At 44.4% G+C, this 19159-nt stretch overlaps 1 protein-coding gene across 2 annotated transcripts in view; it reads right to left on the bottom strand.

Moving 5' to 3' along the window:
- cfap77 (cilia and flagella associated protein 77) overlaps window positions 1-19159 on the bottom strand; it is a 171308-nt gene that overhangs the window by 29869 nt on the left and 122280 nt on the right. For both annotated transcript variants that reach the window (XM_039764294.1, XM_039764296.1), the window contains 2 exons: window positions 9354-9462; window positions 4627-4728 (listed from right to left, as the gene is read on the bottom strand). In XM_039764294.1, coding sequence (XP_039620228.1) covers window positions 4627-4728; window positions 9354-9462 — 211 coding nt within the window. The remainder of the gene's footprint in view (window positions 1-4626; window positions 4729-9353; window positions 9463-19159) is intronic.

Here is a 19159-nt window from a genome sequence, read left to right as displayed (position 1 = left end):
ACAGTAGTCGAGCGCTCAGTTCAAAGCTGGCCGTGTTGTGAACTGCTGTAATAATACACTCCAAAGCAAGCCGGTGCTGACTCAGCCTGATGACATCATCATGTGCCGCGCCAGCCCGCTAGCTAACATCCCTTAACAATCACTTTCTTTACCTTCGTTACCTTCTCTTCCTTCCTTAGCAATTATGCGTCTTGCTTGCCATGGTCTTAGTGAATTATATATATAGATAAATCACTGCACTGACCGAAATTACGTCCACAAACGCATTTATCTGGGCTCCGACTGACGCTTACGAACGCTCTCGGCTCTTTGTTTACAATCGCACAAGCGGATACACGTGACCCCATTCGGGTCGTAACGCAAGATGTTGGTCGTAAATCAAAACAAAAATTTTGGTCGTAAATCAAGTTGTTCGCATGTCAGGCCGGTCGTATGTCAAGGGTCGACTGTACTTCTGGAGCTGACTGTATTACATATCTGGCTCAGCGAGACTACTGTACTACAGGAAGCAACCTCGGAAAATGACTCAGAGGTTTATGTTGTGCAGAAATGATTAAAAAGGCAAATAAAATGTTAAGTTATATCATAAAAACTGTGAAATATAAATCAAGGAATATTATGGTCAGACTATATAATGTGCTAGAAAGACCACATCTGGAGTCCTGTGTGCAGTTCTGGTTACCACACCAAAAGAAAAGACATAGCATCACTTGAAGCTGTGCAGAGGAGAGCACCCAAGTGCATCCTGGGACTCAGGGACATGTCCTACTGTGACAGAATCTAAGAATTAAGCCTGTATAATCTCAAGCAGAGGACTGTGAAAGTAGATCCAGCAGAATTCTCTCAACTAGAAGGGTGAATCACATATGTGAGGACACCAGTGGAAATGAAGACAAAATTCGTTTAGGGCTGAAGCCAGGAAGCATTTTTTACGTAAAGTGTTTTGGGAATCTGAAGCAAACAGCTGAGACCTGTCGTTGAAGCAGAAACCTTGACAGCCTTTAAGAGGGATCTGAAAGAGATATTGGGACAGCTTAGCTATCAGTTACACACACAAGCTCAAGGGACTGAATCGTCTCCTCTTGTTTGTCAAATTCCTTATGTTCACTAATATCAAAAGTTCAATGTCAGACAATAAATGGCATAAGAAGGAGAGCAGCTAAGGGGCAATGAACAAAAAGCGTTAACTCCTAAGAGCTCAGTAGTCTGAGGTAAGAATCCGTAATCTCGGACACCGCACTGAATGTGGTGCGGGGGTTATAAAGTGCAACATTGGTGACATGGCACCCCTAGTAACAGTGAAGCACATCTTGATAACACAGCCATCACTCGTTGAGGCTTAAACACGGTGACAGGGAAAAAACAGAAAAATAATGATAAAAAAATTATTTTTTAACGTGTAGTTAAATTGATAACGGAAAACACTCATGTGATGTCTAAAGCATTCTGGAAAGCACAAAAAGAAAATGGGAAAGCCGTCCCAAATCTACAAATCACAACAGAGAGGAGTCGACAGACATGTCCTTGTATTCCTCTCAGTTGTAAGTTCAGGAGTCCCAGCCGAGGTCCAATGTGATATAAAACAGATTGTGAGAGGAAGCTCTTAGGACGTGGGCTGAGCATAAACACTCCACACAGCCCAGGGCTGAAGTTTGAGGAGGTGAGCTCGGTACTCTGCCATCCACATATTCAATATTTATATAAATAGACACAAAAGAGGAAAGAAGCAGAGGAGCCATTCTCCCGGCTCTCTCCTCAAATCTCAGCCCAGCGTGTAGAACCAGGTGTCAAGCTGAACTCTTCAAGCCACTGGCAGAGGGGCTGCCAACTGTTGGCACCAAACTTACTCAAGCTGTCAGTGGCACAAGGCTCAAAGGGTAAAGCCCAGACACCGATAAATTACATTAGTCAGAACTGGGTGAAGGGGGTTTGAAGGGGCTTTAGAGAGAGCAGCGCTCACTTCTAAACTACGCAGCTTCACTTTGGTTATTCAGAAGGATAAATAAGGCGCCGTAAACTGAACCAGTTTGAAAAGAGCCAACATGGGGAGTTTGGGGCACAAGGTCAGAAGCAACTCTGAACAAAGAGCGGCAAATAAAACTAACAAGTTTATTGTTTGAGATTTGAATGGAAAACCTGAGCATTTGGAGAACACACACACACGACATTAGGTTGTTAACTTCTGATTGGTTAATATGAATTTGAATTGAAATTCAATTTCTATTATTTCAAGTTAAAACACATTTTTATCCTTTTATGGAACCTGTGCTGTTCATACCAGTTTAAATTCATCCATCCATTTGCTTACATTAATTCATTTTCACTAAGGGACAGAGACTATTTCAACAGTATGGGGTTCCAGGTGGGAACCAACAGGGCACATTGACGCACCGCCTCAGGCCCATTTTAGAAACGAACTGCATGTAGACCCTTCAGAGTGCGACTTTTTGGCCATCTTCAAACCAGGAGCTCCCACACAACTCTCATCTAAGTCAGTATGTGATATGAGGCTTAAATCTGGGCGATTGAGGGATGACATCGTTTTTTGTCTATTTCACCACTTTCCTTGGTCTACACAGCTTACTTTGCAAATTAATGACAATCATGAATGTTTAATTTAGGTTTGCAACGGGGCCATGGGATTGCAGCTTGGAAGCTCAACCCTGCTGGGGACTGTGGCCACCACCATGGGGGCACCAGGACAATTGCAGAGCCCTGGAGGCCGCACTTCTGCCCCACTCAGAAATGCTGCCAGAAGAAGATCCAGGGACACCTGGAGTCCTTCCATGTGCCCATGCAGCACTTCTGCCGCATCCAGGAGTGCTGCTGGAAGTTAATTGGAGTGCAACTGGAGCACATCTGGGTGCAGCATAAAGGACGCTGCCTCACTCTATTTGAAGAGCCTGAGTCGGGAGGAGGAGGACGAATCTTGCGAGGAGAGGAGTGGAGGCGGCAGAGAAGAGAGAAGAAGAGAGAAAGAAAGAAAGGACTAAGCAATTATTGGCTGATTTGTGCACTGTGTGTTGTGTAAAGGCAAAAAGTAGCAAATAAACATGTGTTGCTTTTGCACTTGTGGGATCTGTGCCAGGGCTTAACTTCCACAGGGGTCATCCAAAATTCTCATCTCATTACCCTTAATGAATCACGCTGATATTCCCTCATAAAATTGCAGCAGGTCGTCAAGACCTCTAGGACAGTTTTGGGAGCTGGGACACAACTTATATCCATATATGCTGACTCCCTCCTTCAGAACCTTCCAAATTCCTGACATTCCTCACTCTGTCCCTAACAAAGTGATGAACTGTGAGGTCACACGTGTGCCACCCATCCTAAAGACAGTGCGCCCAATATGAGGTTGGGCAGAAGTTGTTCGTTTCTTCCAGTAAGGATCAACTTCCTGGCTTTTGGGGACTGTTGGTGAGAGGAAACACATCAGAGTTTTTCTCCTCCTTCCTTCACCCTTTCTGATGACATACAGTGTGTCACCTCAGGTCAAATCAGTTTGCGTGGGCTTTATGGGAAGGTCAGGCAGCTTGTCAGGTTCATCTAAGCTGGAGGAAACCCCCTTTACGGGGGAGTAAACCTGGTATTCCTAACAACTTAGGGCATCTCAAAAAGTGGCACAGGGAGTTGCTTTGCCTCCTCACTGCACTTGAAGCCTGGTTTAGGTTGGTACTCAGAGTCTGCTGGGTGGAGTTTGCCTGTTCTCCTACTTTCACACCTTCAGCTCAAGACACCCTTCGGAGTTGTATGAAGCGAGCTATGGATGGCGGGTTGGGTCACCATAGGCAGCTGGGGGTGGCACACCGCACCCACCACACGGCAAACTACCCTGATTGGGATCCAAGTGCAGCCGTGACACTTCAGCACCACACAGTGTGAGGTTTTTTTTATTTTTTTACAGTGGCTGGAGTGCCAATCCTGCCAACAACCCCCCAGGGCTGGATGCAGATTAACGTCATACCCAGGATGGAGCAATTGCAGGTTAAGGGCTCATGGGCCTAATGGAGTAGAGTCACTTCTGGCATTTATGGGATTTGGACTGTTAACATTCTGACTGCCGGCACAGATCCCCAGCCTCAGGGCCACCACTTCACCCCTCACACCTCTAGTTCTTAAGAAATTTGCAAAAAACTCCTGTTTTCACTTTTGTCATTCTATAGTATTGAGTGTCATTTGATGTGATGAAAAAGTGACTTTAATACATGCCACATCCACAGCGTTAAGGTGACCCCTCTGCCCACCATTGCAAGCCCAAGGGTTTGTGACAGATCACAAGCAAAGACCTGGAACTTTGAAAAGTTAGTCTATCGATGTTAGAAAAGTTCAACAGTACATGCAGTAGCATAAAGGTGCTAATTGTGGAGCAGTTTTCAGGCTAAGACTGTTTGAGGTTGGTGGTCCACCTTATTTGTTGACTTTGACAAAGTGGTCCTTAGTCGGAAACAATTTGAGGAACATTAGTTTACTAAACTCCCCACAACAAGGGGCAACAGTCCATTACTTTCTGCTTTTAAAGGACAAATGCAGGTTTCCAAGTCCCTGTTGGGGGTTGGGGGGGCGGTGAGGAAGGGGGGGTGGGTCATCTGGAAAAAAAAAATAAACAGCAAAGCCAAGCAGCATTACCTTCTGAAAGCGAGGCATTTGCCAGAATGTGGTTTGCTCCTCTCCTGGCAAGCTCTTTCGCAGATGAGTCGTCCGAGTCTCCTTAATCTTCTGCTGCTTAGCCTGTCAAGAGAAAGACCCAGAGAAGGTGAGAGGGGGGGAAAAAAGGAGAAGCTGAGCGTCCTCCGCGGTGCCAACCCCACCACCCCCGGGCATAGGCATGTCAGGCGCTAAAGGAGATTAAAGACATTTGGCAACTGCTTCAAGGAGGCCGGGGTGAATTCTGAAATGCCTCTGGGTTGACCACTGGATGATTTGAAGGTTATGCAAAGAAACAAAAGAACTGGGGAACCTGGGAGGAGCAAAAAGGAGAACAATAAGAGAGTACAGCAAGTTGAGTTTGCGGGTAATGATGACCTCTTTGAAAGAAAGCGGGAATGATGTGCACGTTTACATTTACATTTATTTGCAAAGCCAAAGTGTCTTACAAATAAACATCAGCGTAATTGAGTTGCCATCAGTCTGTGGGATAAGTGTGGAGACAAGGTGACAAAATTGATCATCGCAAATGAAGAGTTTCAAACAAAATACTATGCAATTCAAGACCCTTACAAAGCCATTTAATTAGAAATCCTCTGAACAAGAGGGTCTTCAAACCATTCAGAGACACATTGAGGGAATCAGAACTTTGAATGGAGGTGGGCAGCCTGGACCATCAGCTAGGTGCTACATATGAAGAGTCCCGATTGAGATTTATGTCCACGTAAGGTTGGCATCACCAGGTAACATTAATCAGCAGACCTGGGTGGACGAGAAGGAGCAGAAGACCTCAGAAGTGTCTCTATATATTTATATAATATATATACTGCTCAAAAAAATTAAAGGACCAATTTTTAATGAGAGTATAGCATCAAGTCAATGGATTTTGTTGGCTATTGAGGTGGTTGGTTAAGTAGCAGAGGGGGTTGTTAATCATTTTCAGCTGCTTTGGTGCAGTAGAGGGGCAACGATGAGATGACCCCCAAAACAGGAATGAATGGTTTAACAGGTGGAGTGAGGCCACTGACATTTCTCCGTCCTCATCTGTTTTGTCACTCATTTTGCATTTGGCTACAGACAGTGTCACTACTGGTAGCATGAGGCCATACTTGGACCCTACAGAGCTGGCACAACTTCTCCAGGATGGCACATCAATACGTGCCATTGCCAGAAGGTTTGCTGTGTCTCCAAGCACAGTCTCGAGGGCATGGAGGAGATTTTAGGAGACAGGCAGTTACTGTCGGAGAGCTGGACAGGACTGTAGAAGGTCCTTAACCCATCAGCAGGACCCACCAGTATCTGCTCCTTTTGGCAAGGAAGAACAGGTTGAGCACTGCCAGAGCCCTACAAAATGACCTCCAGCAGGCCACTGGTTTGAATGTCTCTGACCAAACAATCAAAGACAGACTTCATGAGGGTGGCCTGAGGGCCCGACATCCTCTAGTGGGCACCGTGATACCAGAATTGGCAGGTCCACCACTGGCAGTCACCATGTGCTTTTCACAGATAAGAGCAGGTTCACCCTGAGCACATGTGGCAGACTTGAAAGGTTCTGGAGAAGCCATGGAGAATGTTATGCTGCCTGTAACATCATTCAGCATGACCGATTTGGTGGTGGGTCAATGATGGTATATCTGGGGAGGCATATCCATGGAGGGGCACACAGACCTCTACAGGCTAAACAATGGCACCTTGACTACCATTAGGTATCGGGATGAAATCCTTGGACCCACTGTCAGACCCAATGCTGGTGCAGGGGGTCCTGGGTTCCTCCTGGTGCACAACAATGGCCGGCCTCATGTGGCGAGAGTATGCAGGCATTTCCTAGAGGATGAAGAAATTGATACCATTGTCTGGCCCTCACGCTCACTCGCTTGACCTCAATCCAAAAGAACACCTCTGGGTCGGACATTATGTGTTGGTCCATCCGATGCGCCTCAGACTGTCCAGGAACTCAGTGATGCCCTGGTCCAGATCTGGGAGGAGATCCCCCAGGACACCATCCATTGTCTGTTTTGGGCATATAAACTACTGAGTACAATTTGGAGTTGCTGCAATTAAATTTCGTCAAAATGGACTCGCCTGCCTGCCACATCATTTTGTCACTTTGATTTTCGGGGTGTCTTTGAATTCATCCCTCTGTAGGTTGATCATTTTCATTTCCATCAAATGATGTGGCTGCCATCCTTTCATTCCTAACACATCATCATATCAGTCCATATCAGTAGAGATAGCCAGCAGGATTTTTTTTCCCATTGAGATCTGATGAGTTTTCAAAGTGTTCCTTTGATTTTTTTGAGCAGTTTATATATATGGAGACTGTTCAAAATGAAGGGGACATGTAATCATCCCAGTCTAACACCAAGTCAGTGAAGGTTCAGAGATATCAATCTGCCCAGTTAGGAAGCAGAAGCAACTGTGAATCAACTTCACCTGCTTTGGTGCCAATGAGGGTGACAACAGGCACACTGGAGAGGCAACAGCAAGACACCCCTCAAAAAGGGAATGGTGGTCACAGACAGTTGCTCTCTCCTGATCCTTCCTGACTGATTCTTCTCTAGTTTTCTGTTTTGCTCATGTCCTTGTCACTACTGGTATTGTGAGGTGGCACCTGCAGCCCATTCAGGTGGCACAGGTATTCCAGCTCCTCCAGGATGGCACATCCATACATATCGTCGTATTAAGGTTTGCTGCGTCTCCCAGCACAGTCTCAAGAGCATGGAGGAGATACCAGGAGAGCTGGACAGGGCCGTAGAAGGGCATCAGTGCAGCAGCAGGACTGGCATCTGCTCCTTTGTGGGAGGAAGAGGAGGAGGACTGCCAGAGCACCACAAAATAGGCACCTCATAGTGCTGGACTGACCGGAATCAGATTTGTGAGAAGTCAGACGTGGAGACACAAGACACAAAAAGGTGGTATTTCCAAAACAAGAGTGGGTTTACTTACAGGTACAACAAAACAACAAAAATAATATCCCAGTCAAAAATAGTAAGCAATATGCAAGTGAAGTTTCCAGTCCCCAAAAATGAAAAATAAAGACAAAAATGTATATACTGCACACAAAAATTGGTAGTCTTCCTAAATGAAGAAAATGAGTTCAGGAAGAAACAAATAAGTGTATATCCAATAACGCCAAAACCCAAAAATCTATATAAATACCTCCACCAAAATAAAGCTACGCTAGGGATTATCTATAATATATACTGTACAAGAACTTTACAAAATAAGGCACAAGATGAAGAAGAAGCAGCTATACCAACCACACCACCGAGTCTAAAGACAACCCTTAAGAAGTGTCTCTAACTGTCGGGTCACAAATCTTTACCCAGTCCCGCGACACGTTGCCCCCTTTCACCAATCGCAATAGACGCAGGTGGTTTCTGCACAGGTGCTCCTCCCAACTTTTGCAAGGCTTGTAATAAATAGGGATAGTGGTCTCGTGTGCGCATGAGCGAGCACGAGCGCGAACTGGAGCGCATCCCAACACGCTCCCTCGGAAGAACCGATACGCACGACAAAAGTACATTTCTTTTCTTTGGGAATTCCCTCCTCACACTACTGCATTCATGCACGTTCTTAACCAAAACGCTTCACACCTTTCCTTTGCCAACGGCAGGACTAAAGAGACGCTCGCCTTTATAACGGGGTACGGGCAGCGTCCTCCCGTTGCCTGTGTACTTACAATAAACGGATGGGTGTAACATATACGGTAGGATACTTCGACAAAGTAGGACAAATCGTCAGAACACCGGCGTCCCGCTGCGTGAACCTGACAAAGACAAAGTTAAAATGACTGCGAAAGCGCACCCTTGAGGTAAGTGCTTTAATGTTTATTTCGAAAAATTCGACTTTACTCTAATCTCAGGACTTTTACTTTACTGCGGATTACCACAGTATTCTGTCCTATAAAGTCTGATCCGGCAGATGTTTGCAAGACAAAGAGACCGCAGTAATATGGTCCCTGAAGGACAGGGAATGTTAGCGAAGATTTGGGAGGAAGGCTAGTGTTTAACCCACCTTATAGACTGAGGCCTGCAAGGCAACCAATCAGGACTTGTCTTTTGCTCCATTTTGTGTTGACGCTTAGGACGTCCATACAGCGAGGGTCCCCATCAAATTTTGGAAACTCTTATTTGGACTTAAACTGAAGGAAGAGCCATTTCATACCATTGCCTAAAGAACCTAAGGTGTTTGCCATGACATGTAAAGGTGTCGCGGTGGGACATCTAAATTCTACATGAAGCTCACTGGGCCACCCAGATGAAGATGTCTAATCTGCCAGTGCTTAAACTTGTTTAGTTTTTTTTTTAATGAAATTAAAGATTTGTCCATTCACTAAACTCTGACATTCAAGTTTTATCCCAGCAGGAATGGCACAAGCTAGGAGCTCACCAAGGACAGGCTTCCAGTCCACCACAGGGCACAGACATCCAGTTTAATCTAACAAAAAGAACATTGGAGGAACTGAAGGAAAATCCACATGGACAGAGGGAGAAGGTACAAAATCCATAAGAATAAGAGATCTGAACCCAAAGTCCTGGAACTGAACTAGAGGTGTCCGCTGTGCCAACCATTCAAATTCTCTCTTGAGCTCCCATAGTATGAAGGTACACTTTTATGGTAAAGTAAAGTTCACCATTGAAGACATTAAAGATGCTATATGACATAAAGATTCATCGATACAAAGGCAGCCTGTGCCAGTCTCTCACCTTCTTCATCTGCTGTTTAACCTGACGGGCCTCCTGAGATGCCAGCTGCTCCTTCAGCCAGTCGTGCTGGTATCGATGCTCCATCAAAGAATAAATGGGGTCCCCCACCCTAATCAATAAAAAAAATAAAGTGTCAGTCAACCAAATATCTGTGGAAAATGGCAGGAGTAGATTGGGTTAGACAAGCTGTAGGAAGATGGCCTGGTTCAGTCATCCAGCAATTCATGTCGAGTATTTGTGTAAGGCAGGGGTCACAATTAAGGGACAGAAATCAGGATTTAAACGGTCATTACCACTCCATGGCAGACAGCTGACATCATCAACCCCACCAGCCCACCAGCTTGTGGCAGAAGTCAGGGTTTACGGAGCAGAAGTCAGGGTTCAAGAGTGGTATACCTGCTGGGGCTGCGATCAGCGTGTAAGAGTACATGACGAGGCCATGGGGAGGTGGTCAGGGTGCACAGCCATCTAGTGGGCGTTCAGCAAGGTGTTAGGGTTCAAGGCCATATCACCTGCAGCTGACGCACAGAGCAGGTCCAAGTGTGTGCAATGGATTTGGAAAGATCTTTGGAGCCCTTCACCTGCCGCACACCATATAGTAGTGAAACAGGACAGCGAGGAGGGCCCCGCCCAGCTCCCCACTCCTGACTTTACGCTTTCCCCTCCCCTCAGCCCACAGCCTCTGTCTCTTGGATTAGGGCGAATAAATCGCTCCTGCAAGCGAACTACGATTCTTAGCACAATGAGAGAAGTCGCAAAATCAACCGGAATGTTCAGTCAAATTATAGAAAAAAACCCGATCGAAATCTGTTAAGTACTGTAGTTCTCTCATGAAAAGCAGACAGACAGACATTGAATTTTTCATATATACTAGGGGGCTCCGCCCCCTGCTTGCTTCGCTCGCCCACCCCCGTGTTTGTTTTCCTGGATATGCCATTTAAAGAGATTGTTATTTTCATGGGAATTGTTACCTTTACTTTAAAACTTTTGTAAAACAATACTTGTCCTTTATTTCCAGCCCCAGGCATGATTAAATCTCTTTCTCGCAACACGTATAATGCCGCTCACGTTGTTAAAGGGGGGTGGCTGAACGCACGCTAAGGAGAAGCGGTCGGATCATCTGCTGGCTTGCTGCTGCTGGCGAGCTGTGCGTTCTGCTTGTCGCTTGTCGTTGTTTTAAGAACTGGGAGCACATGAAGTGTGTCTGCCAAAAGCAGTCCAACAACTGCTAGGTTAGATGTCCATGAACTTGTTTTAAATGTTGTCTCACTGCCTTGTCAACATCAAATTGTCTTCCAAGAAGATCACGTCTCATCTCCCTAGTCTCCCTCCCAAGATTTATTTTTATAATAGAGAGATAGTGATAGTGATTTCATTTGAAATGGATATATTTGCCATTTTTTCCCCTCAGACTGCACTCAATAACCCCATAATGACAAAGCGAAGACATGTTTTCAGAAAGGTTTGCAAATTTATTAAAAAACAAAAACTGCAATTTCTTCTCTCTAGAAGTATTCAGTATTCAGTGCTCAGGTGCCTCCTGTTTGCTTTAATTCTCCTTGAGATGTTTTGAGAACTTAAACTGGAGTCCACCTGTGACAAACTGAATTGACTGGACGTCATGTGTTACCTGAGTAGAGAAGCTGCAAAAATTCACACTGGAAGTCAGGACAAAAACCAAGCCATGAAGTCCAAGGACCTCTCTGTAGTCCCCTATGGTCAGACTGTGGTGAGGCATTGATCAGGGAAAGGGGGATAAAAGCATTACTACAGCTTTGAGTGGTCGCAGAACTGGGAAATGGAAGACATTTAGGACAAAGTAAGCAGCTGGGCAAGAAGAACCCAATGGTCACTCTGCTGAGATGGGTGAGGCTGTCAGAAAGGGTGGCCATTTCAGCAACACTCCATTAATGGTAGAGTGGCGAGACGGAAGCCACTCACGAGTGAAAGGCACGTGACAGTTTAAAGGACTCCGAGAGCAGAAGGACAAAGATTCTGTGGTCTGATGAGACCAAAGCTGAAAACTTTGGGTAAAACGTCTAGCACTATGTCCATCACAGACCAGGTTCTGCTCACCACCTGCCTAATGCCAACCCTATGGTGAAGCATGGTGGTGGCAGCATCAAGTTATGGGGGTGCTGGCACAGGGAAACTGGTCAGAATTGTGGTCAAGAATAAATTCAACCAATAATAAGAGTGCTGACTGGAGTGACGGTTCATCTTTCAGTATGACAATGACCAGAAGCATACAGCCAAGACAATGCTGGAGTGGCTTCTGGACAAGTCTCTCGAGTGTCCTTGAGCGACCCAACCAAAGCTTAGGCTTAACCCCGTAGGAAATGTGTGGAGAAACATGAAGATGGCAGTTTACAGACACATCCCGTGCAATTTAATGGAGCTCAAGAGGATCTACTAGGAGGAACGGGATCAACTGCCCAAATCCAGGTGTGCAAAGCTTGTAGAGACTTACCTATGAAGACTCAAAGCTGGGATTGCAGGCAAAGGGGTTTCTACAAAGTACTGAATTGAGGGTCTGAAGACCTGTATGAATGACACATTTCAGGTTTTGATTTTTAATAAATTCGTAAGCCTTTCTGAAAAAAAAACATTTTTTCAAATTTGTCGCAATGGGTTCGGGTTAGGGAATGTAGATTGATGGGCAAAAATGGCAAATTCATCCATTTAAAATGAAAAGCGTGCAGAAGGTGAAGTGGTCTGCAGACTCTCTGAACCTACAGTTTAGCACATCACATCATCACAGGACTGAGTTTGGGGCTAAAGGGTGCACTTCTCCCCTTGCCCGCCCTCAGGGGGCTGGATTGGCTTGAAAAGCCTGCACCACCACTACATGAGTTTGGGGTTAAGGGTACTTCATGGTGCAGAGCACATGCTTTAACAAACCAAGCACCCCCCCCTAACCTAGGAAGCATATGTCAAGGGTCAGAAGTGCCCCCTCATGCCCCCCCAACCCCCTTGACACAGACGCTAGATGTCAAAGGTGCATAAAAAGTCCAAAAGCCGGAGTTCTTCTCTGACACACTTTGCAGGTGACATCCAGTCTACAGCAGTTAAAACAGCTTTAGGTGACAGATGAGCTTAGAAAAATAATAAAGGAAAAATACAGTAATTGTTAAAAGACGACGCCGAGAACGGGGGAGGACACTGAACTCGGACAGAAAGGCGGAAGAGATGACAGCTGAGCGGAGGCACTCAGGCATAAAAAAGAGAGAAAAACTTCTCTGGGTGTTTAAAAAAAGATCTGAGGTGGTCGCTGTCGACAAATTGTGATACACAGCAATTTGGAATTAATGGGGATGTTAGTCGGGAAACAAGAAGTCATCGCCGGCGCTCCAGGACAAGCAGGAGGGGAGGATTAGAAAATCTGGAATACCTGAGTCTGCCAAGGGTAGAATTTAGAAATAAACTCTTTGTTCTGTTTTAGTTACGACGTCGCACACTTGGGAATGAAATGCGGCGCTGAATGATCAGTACCCAGGGACTGGCATAAAGGGGCGGAGGGGCTTTGGGGGGCAGCCGGGCATGACGCCGCTAACTATGGGAAAATATCTGAAACAACACAAATATAAATGGTAGCTAGGTATACATACGTCAGATATAATTATTTAACACGATTTGCGTTCGTTATTCTGTCTTTGAATTCACTAAAATCTGTCAAAGCAGAGCAAGGGCCTGTTAAATATAACAAACGGGTTATTTAAAACCGTCACCACACTAGCATAAGAAGCGTAATAAACTGACACTCGTTAGTATTAAGGAGCTCTAGTGTACCCACCAAAACTTTAGAGCCTTTGTCCTCTTTTAATGCTATATTTTTGTGTAGTGCTTTTTAGCAGTAATCGCAAACTATCGATGTTTAGAAGTGAAAGGAGAAATAAAAAGCGATCAATTACTGCTTAAATAACAGTAAGTAGATTTAGCCATCAAGGGGTCACTTCAGAATATTTGTGGGCGGAGACTGCTGTGGGTGGGGTTATATGACTGACCCCTCCCATATTCAGTAACCCTCTATATTTGTTGTGCAGTGTGCAAGTGCTAGAATGCAGTATAAGGATGGCATAACATTAGCTGTGGATTTATTTAATTAACTAACCGTACTACCGAAATGCAAGTAATCAATGTGGACCTCAGCGATAATATTTGCAGTGCACCATCTGTCAGAAGGTATTTTGTAATGCATTTAGTAATAAAATGCATTGTATTTGTCATTCCAACAGATGATGCATCACAAACATTTGTAGTACTAAAATACACTGCATTTGCCATTCCAACTGGTGGTACATCCCAAACATTTGTAGTAATAAAATGCACTGGCATTTGTCATTCCAACAGAAGGTGCATTACAAATATTTGTAGCAATAAAATGCATTGCATCACAAACATTTCTAGTGATGAAATGCATTGTTTTGCCTTTCCAACAGATGGGACATCACAAAAATTTGTAGCAGTAAAATGCAGTGCATTTATCATTCCAATAGATGATGCATCACAAACATTTGTAGTACTAAAATACACTGCATTTGCCATTCCAACTGGTGGTACATCCCAAACATTTGTAGTAATAAAGTATCTATCTATCTATCTAATAAAATGCTTTGCTTTTGTCATTCCAACAGATGGTGCATCACAAAAATTTGTAGTAATAAAATCCATTGCATCACAAACATTTCTAGTGATGAAATGCATTGTTTTTGCCTTTCCAATAGATGATGCATCACAAACATTTGTAGTACTAAAATGCACTGCATTTGCCATTCCAACAGATGGTGCATTACAAAGATTTGTAGCAATAAGATGCACTGTATTTGTCTTTCCAATGGGTGGTGCATCAAAAAAATCTGTAGTAATAAAATGCATTGCATTTGTCATTCCAACAGGTGGTACATCCCAAACATGTGTTGTACTAAAATGCATTTTATTTGTCATTCCAACAAATGGTGCATCATAAACATTTCTAGTGATGAAATGCATTGTTTTTTCTATTCCATCAGATGGTGCATCCCAAACATTTGTAGTACTAAAATGCACTGCGTTTGTCATTCCACGTATGGCATATAACAAAGACATAGCAGCAAGAAGGACACACTTGAGTATATGCAGTGTATATGTGCTGTGCTTCCCGTGGAAAAATACCATACTAAATAGAGTGCATGTAAAGGCGTTACTGGTTTAAAAACATCATATACTGTAAGCCGGCACTGCAAGCGGTCAGGATCTGAGATTGTGGATAATCTTACATAAAACTCTTTAGTGTTTTTCAATTAGTTATTGAAACTTGCAAAGCTCTTATTGACAAAAGCTTAGGTTTTAGTTTTGGGATTTGGTAACTTAGACAGAGACAGGGACAGGCCATTGAGCCCAAAAAAGCTCGGCAGTGGTTTCCAATTAATTCCTCCAAAGTGACAACAAGTCGAAAGCTCAGATTTCCCTGAGGACAGCGCTCTTCGATCACTTGCTAATGCACTGTGATGACTGAAGTTTCACCATGCCGGCCCCATTTTTCCAAGCATACTAGTGAGTACCGGCACCTTGGCGCACATTTTCGCAGGAGACCCTCTAAAACACCAGCACCCTTTGACTGATTGTTCATGTATTGTGACCATTGGCACCTTCCCTTAGAGTACCAGTGAGCACCTCTTGGTGGATCTTCATAGAGGACCCCCCCCCACGCTTTGACCGAGTGTTGACGTATCCTGGTGGTCAAAGTTTCACAGGGGACCCCCATATCCCAATGCTCAAAGCTTCACAGGGGACCCCCAGTACTCTGACGAGTGTCACTTTGTCATTATCAGAAACAGAGCACCCGCCAGTAGTGTCACATGCTGGTCACAGAGGCGCCGATACCAACAGCGTGTCACTCTGTGCCATTTTTTCATCACTTGAATTGGCTGTCTATAAAGCTACTGAGCTACCACAGGCCTGTTGGGCTCCACTTTTAAGTACGTGTCATGGTGTCAAAAAGCTCAGATTTAATGTCATCGTCTAACTTAATGGTGTAGAATTGCATTCTGTTATCTTTATTATTTTTGAGTACGACACACTGCTACAAAAATGCTTTGTACTTCTTTGAAGCAGCTAAAATAATGTCAAATACTCTTAACTTTCAAACTTAAGTCCCCAAGCACACCTGAATGTTACATCACGCTCCGTTTTCGGACTTGTTATATTTTCCAGATGGGACCCCATTTGTTGCTTTCAGGCAGGACCTCAAGCTGCATGCCAGTTTGGAACATCTCAATTATCACCGTCTCAGAAAGCAGCCAGCATGCGGAGGCCTTCCACCCCTGTGGTGACTTTTATTGTTTAATTAACACGCGCAACCTGTCGTCCCCGTCCCACCATCTACCCCCTTGTCCTCCTCCTCATCTCTCCCCCTCACCCCCCCATCACTTTCTCCTGCAGCCCAACAGGCCTCCTGAACGTCCCTCCATTCCCCGTGAATCGCATGTTAGGAGTGAATTTCCAGCTCCGCTTTCCATTCTGCTGATTTCCTTCCCTAACAAATCGACCCGATGACGGTGCAGACGCTGTCACCAAGCCATGTGGCAGTCCAAGAGTTGAGGAAGACCCCCCAACTCCCCCACTCCTTCAGGGAAGAATTTTCGAACATATCTGGGACCTTGCAGATTATCAGCCCTATGGAGGTGACATCACCACCATTACAGCATAGACAGCCACTTCCCAACCTGAAGACCCCCACCAATCGCACCATTAGGGTGGGCTTGGTGGAGCCAAAATCTATAGGATGCTGTCTTGAACTTATAAGGTGGCTGCCTCAGCGCTCATCTCTAATGAGTGTCAAGGCCTGGATGGAGAAAGGAGGTCTTGTCTGATCTTCACAAGGAGGGGATGATGATGTCACCCGTGTCATTGTGAGGTGGTGACCCATGTGACAAGGAGTATCCCAGCCTTACTGGGACTATTTGTAATAATGGATTCAATTCCAGGGCTATCACTGCCATCAGAGTGGAGAGGTCCACCTTGAAAGCCCATTGGTGATCTCAAAGCTGAGATGACCACTTTGAAAGCCATTCAGTGACCCAGCCAAACATGGCTGGACGGATGCTGTATTTATAGTCAGGGTGATAATTAATGGCATCAAAAATCAAAGGGCAATCCAAACACCTATAGAAGTGGCGCTCTGAAACATGGCATCAGTACCATGGTGTCACCCCAATCTGGGTAACATCAGGTTTAGCCCATCAGCCCCCACCATCATCCAGTCTCCATGCCAGTGAAGGGCTGGCACTGAAGAATCCAAAGTGGCAAAGCCTTGAGGTCACTTTGTGCCTTAGCCTGGCCACAGCTGTCAGGTTAGTGCGATACACTAAAGATGATGACACGGACAGGGACCACGAGGGTCATACGCACAGTTCAAAGCCCAGTGACCGAGGACGCCTTCCCCCAAATCAGGCGCCACGCGTCGCGTTTCAGGTGCTCCTTCTCAGCACGCTGCCTCTGCCATAAAGAGACGGCTGAAGCCACACAGCCACACAATTGGCTGCTGGGATGAAGGGAGGAGGGGGCAGGTGGGTCGCAGGGGGTGGGGGTGGCTGTTCGTCTAGCACACACTCATTAGAGTTGACCTTGGCACCTGCAAGCAGCGTTTGATGGATAGGGTACATGGCCAAACAAGCCCCTAGGGAGCCATGATCTTATCTTTTATTGAACGCTCACCTCCTAGTCCTGACCCACACTCCCCTTGTACATTCGCACGCGGCATCAGCAGCCGAAAGCGTCTCTGATGATAAAGCCACCGAGCCAAAGGCAGAGACAGGAGAAGTAGGACATGGAGGGGATGGCGTGATGCTGTACGGCACCCAGGGGGCACATTTAACTAAACACTGGCATTCGCAATGAAGAGGAGCATCCTGACTTCCATAGGGCCGCCAGTGCATAAAATGGACATCAGGTGCCAGAACACAGCTCTCCCCCAAGTGACCTCGGATGACAAACAAAAGCTAAAAACTCCTGAATCGATAAGGAACAACACAGAAAATGTGATCTGGAAGCCCACCACTGCCGACTGCTCAGCAAGAAAAGACGATTTGAGCCTTCTGTTTAGCAGAAATGACTGAATATTAACATGTGCAAGGGGGGCTGTATGGCGCTGTGGGAATTAAGGAAAGGCGCTGTATCAAGTGTGGAGAGCTGAAGGGGGGCTCTCTGTGGCAGCAGCATTACACCCAAAACTTACTGAAAATGTTTTTGTAAAGCACTTCAAACTGCACATGTGACAGAAGGCTCTGTAACGCATCACATCAAGGAGCATCTTCAAAGGCATTCTCAGTTCGTCATTGACAGTTCATCATTATCTGACATTTTTTATTTTCATAAAATTGCTTTTTCATTTTGAATAATGCTATATGAAATTAATAAAATAAATCTATCTATCTATCTATCTATCTATCTATCTATCTATCTATCTATCTATCTATCTATCTATCTAGTGTTGCTTATAACACAAGCTCTATTATAACACAAGTTCTATAACATCATTAAGACTCATTCCCATATACTGAGGATGTGCTGTTGTTTGCAGTTTAATTGTATTAATGACCTTTTCATGAAATTGCCTTCTCATTTTGAATAATGCTGTATGAAATGAATCAATTCTATAAAAACAGCAGCACTTTATTTTTGCATACCCCCAAAATCTCACAAGGAGTGCCTCAATGGGCTTTAACAGACACCCTTTCATTGTTAACCAGGCTTGACTCTGTAAGAAGAGAAGAAAAAAAATGAAAGAAATCTTGAGAAGGGCAGTTAGTGCAAAGAGAGACCCCCTTCCAGGTAGGCTGAGCATGTAAAAAAGTGGCAAACTCAACACACAAAACGGAAAAGAACAGAAATTGTGTCTATTATATAGTGCCTTTCACATTTGTTGATCTATCATATGGTGCCTAAACATCCATCTATTGATCTATCTTTTATATAGTGCCTTTCACATTTATCTACCTGAATATACTGCTTATGACAGATAGGGCTCTATAAGATACTTCAAAGTCATTCCCATACATTAAAGATGAGTCAATTTATCATTGTATCACTGACATTCTTATAAAATTGCTTTCTCATTTTGAATAATGCTATACAGTATGACATTAATACATTCTATCTATTTTATAGAATATTTTACATTTATTTTTTATCTGTCATATAATGACTTATGTATCCATCTAGCTATCTAATATAAAGTTCCTTTATAATGCTATCTATCTATCTATCTATCTATCTATCTATCTATCTATCTATCTATCTATCTATCTATCTATCTATCTATCTATCTATCTATCTATCTATCTATCTATCTATCTATCTATCTATTATATAGTGCCTTTATAATGTTACCTATCTATCTATCATATGGTGCCTTTCACATATTTACTGAACACCCATGAATCCATCCATCTGTTAATTTATCTGTTATAACGTGGTATGGAGCCAGAGCCTACTGGACCTGTGTGTTACGCAGGGTGGTGAGCTTAACTGGCCGAGTCTCACTGAGTAGACTCCACACTCATGGCCAGCTGGCTGTTACTTTCTACTTGATGCAGCACTCTAACCCACTGCAGCTCCAAAACAGATAAAGTGAAATTGAGATGGTCAGGTTATATACAATGGATTCAAAAAGTATTCAGATGCTTTCAGCTTTTACCTCATTTGGTCACGTTGCAGCTTTGTTCAAAAATCAGTTAAATTTCACCCACGTCACACAACAATCAATGCCTCAGAATGACAAAGTGAAAACAAGATTTTGGATGTGTATTAAAAATAAACTAAAATAT

The sequence above is a fragment of the Polypterus senegalus genome, chromosome 9, assembly GCF_016835505.1.
Source record: "Polypterus senegalus isolate Bchr_013 chromosome 9, ASM1683550v1, whole genome shotgun sequence".
In the NCBI taxonomy this organism is placed as follows: Eukaryota; Metazoa; Chordata; class Cladistia; order Polypteriformes; family Polypteridae; genus Polypterus; species Polypterus senegalus.
The sequence above is the reverse complement of the archived record's forward strand: the minus strand, read 5'-3'. Positions and strand labels throughout refer to the sequence as shown.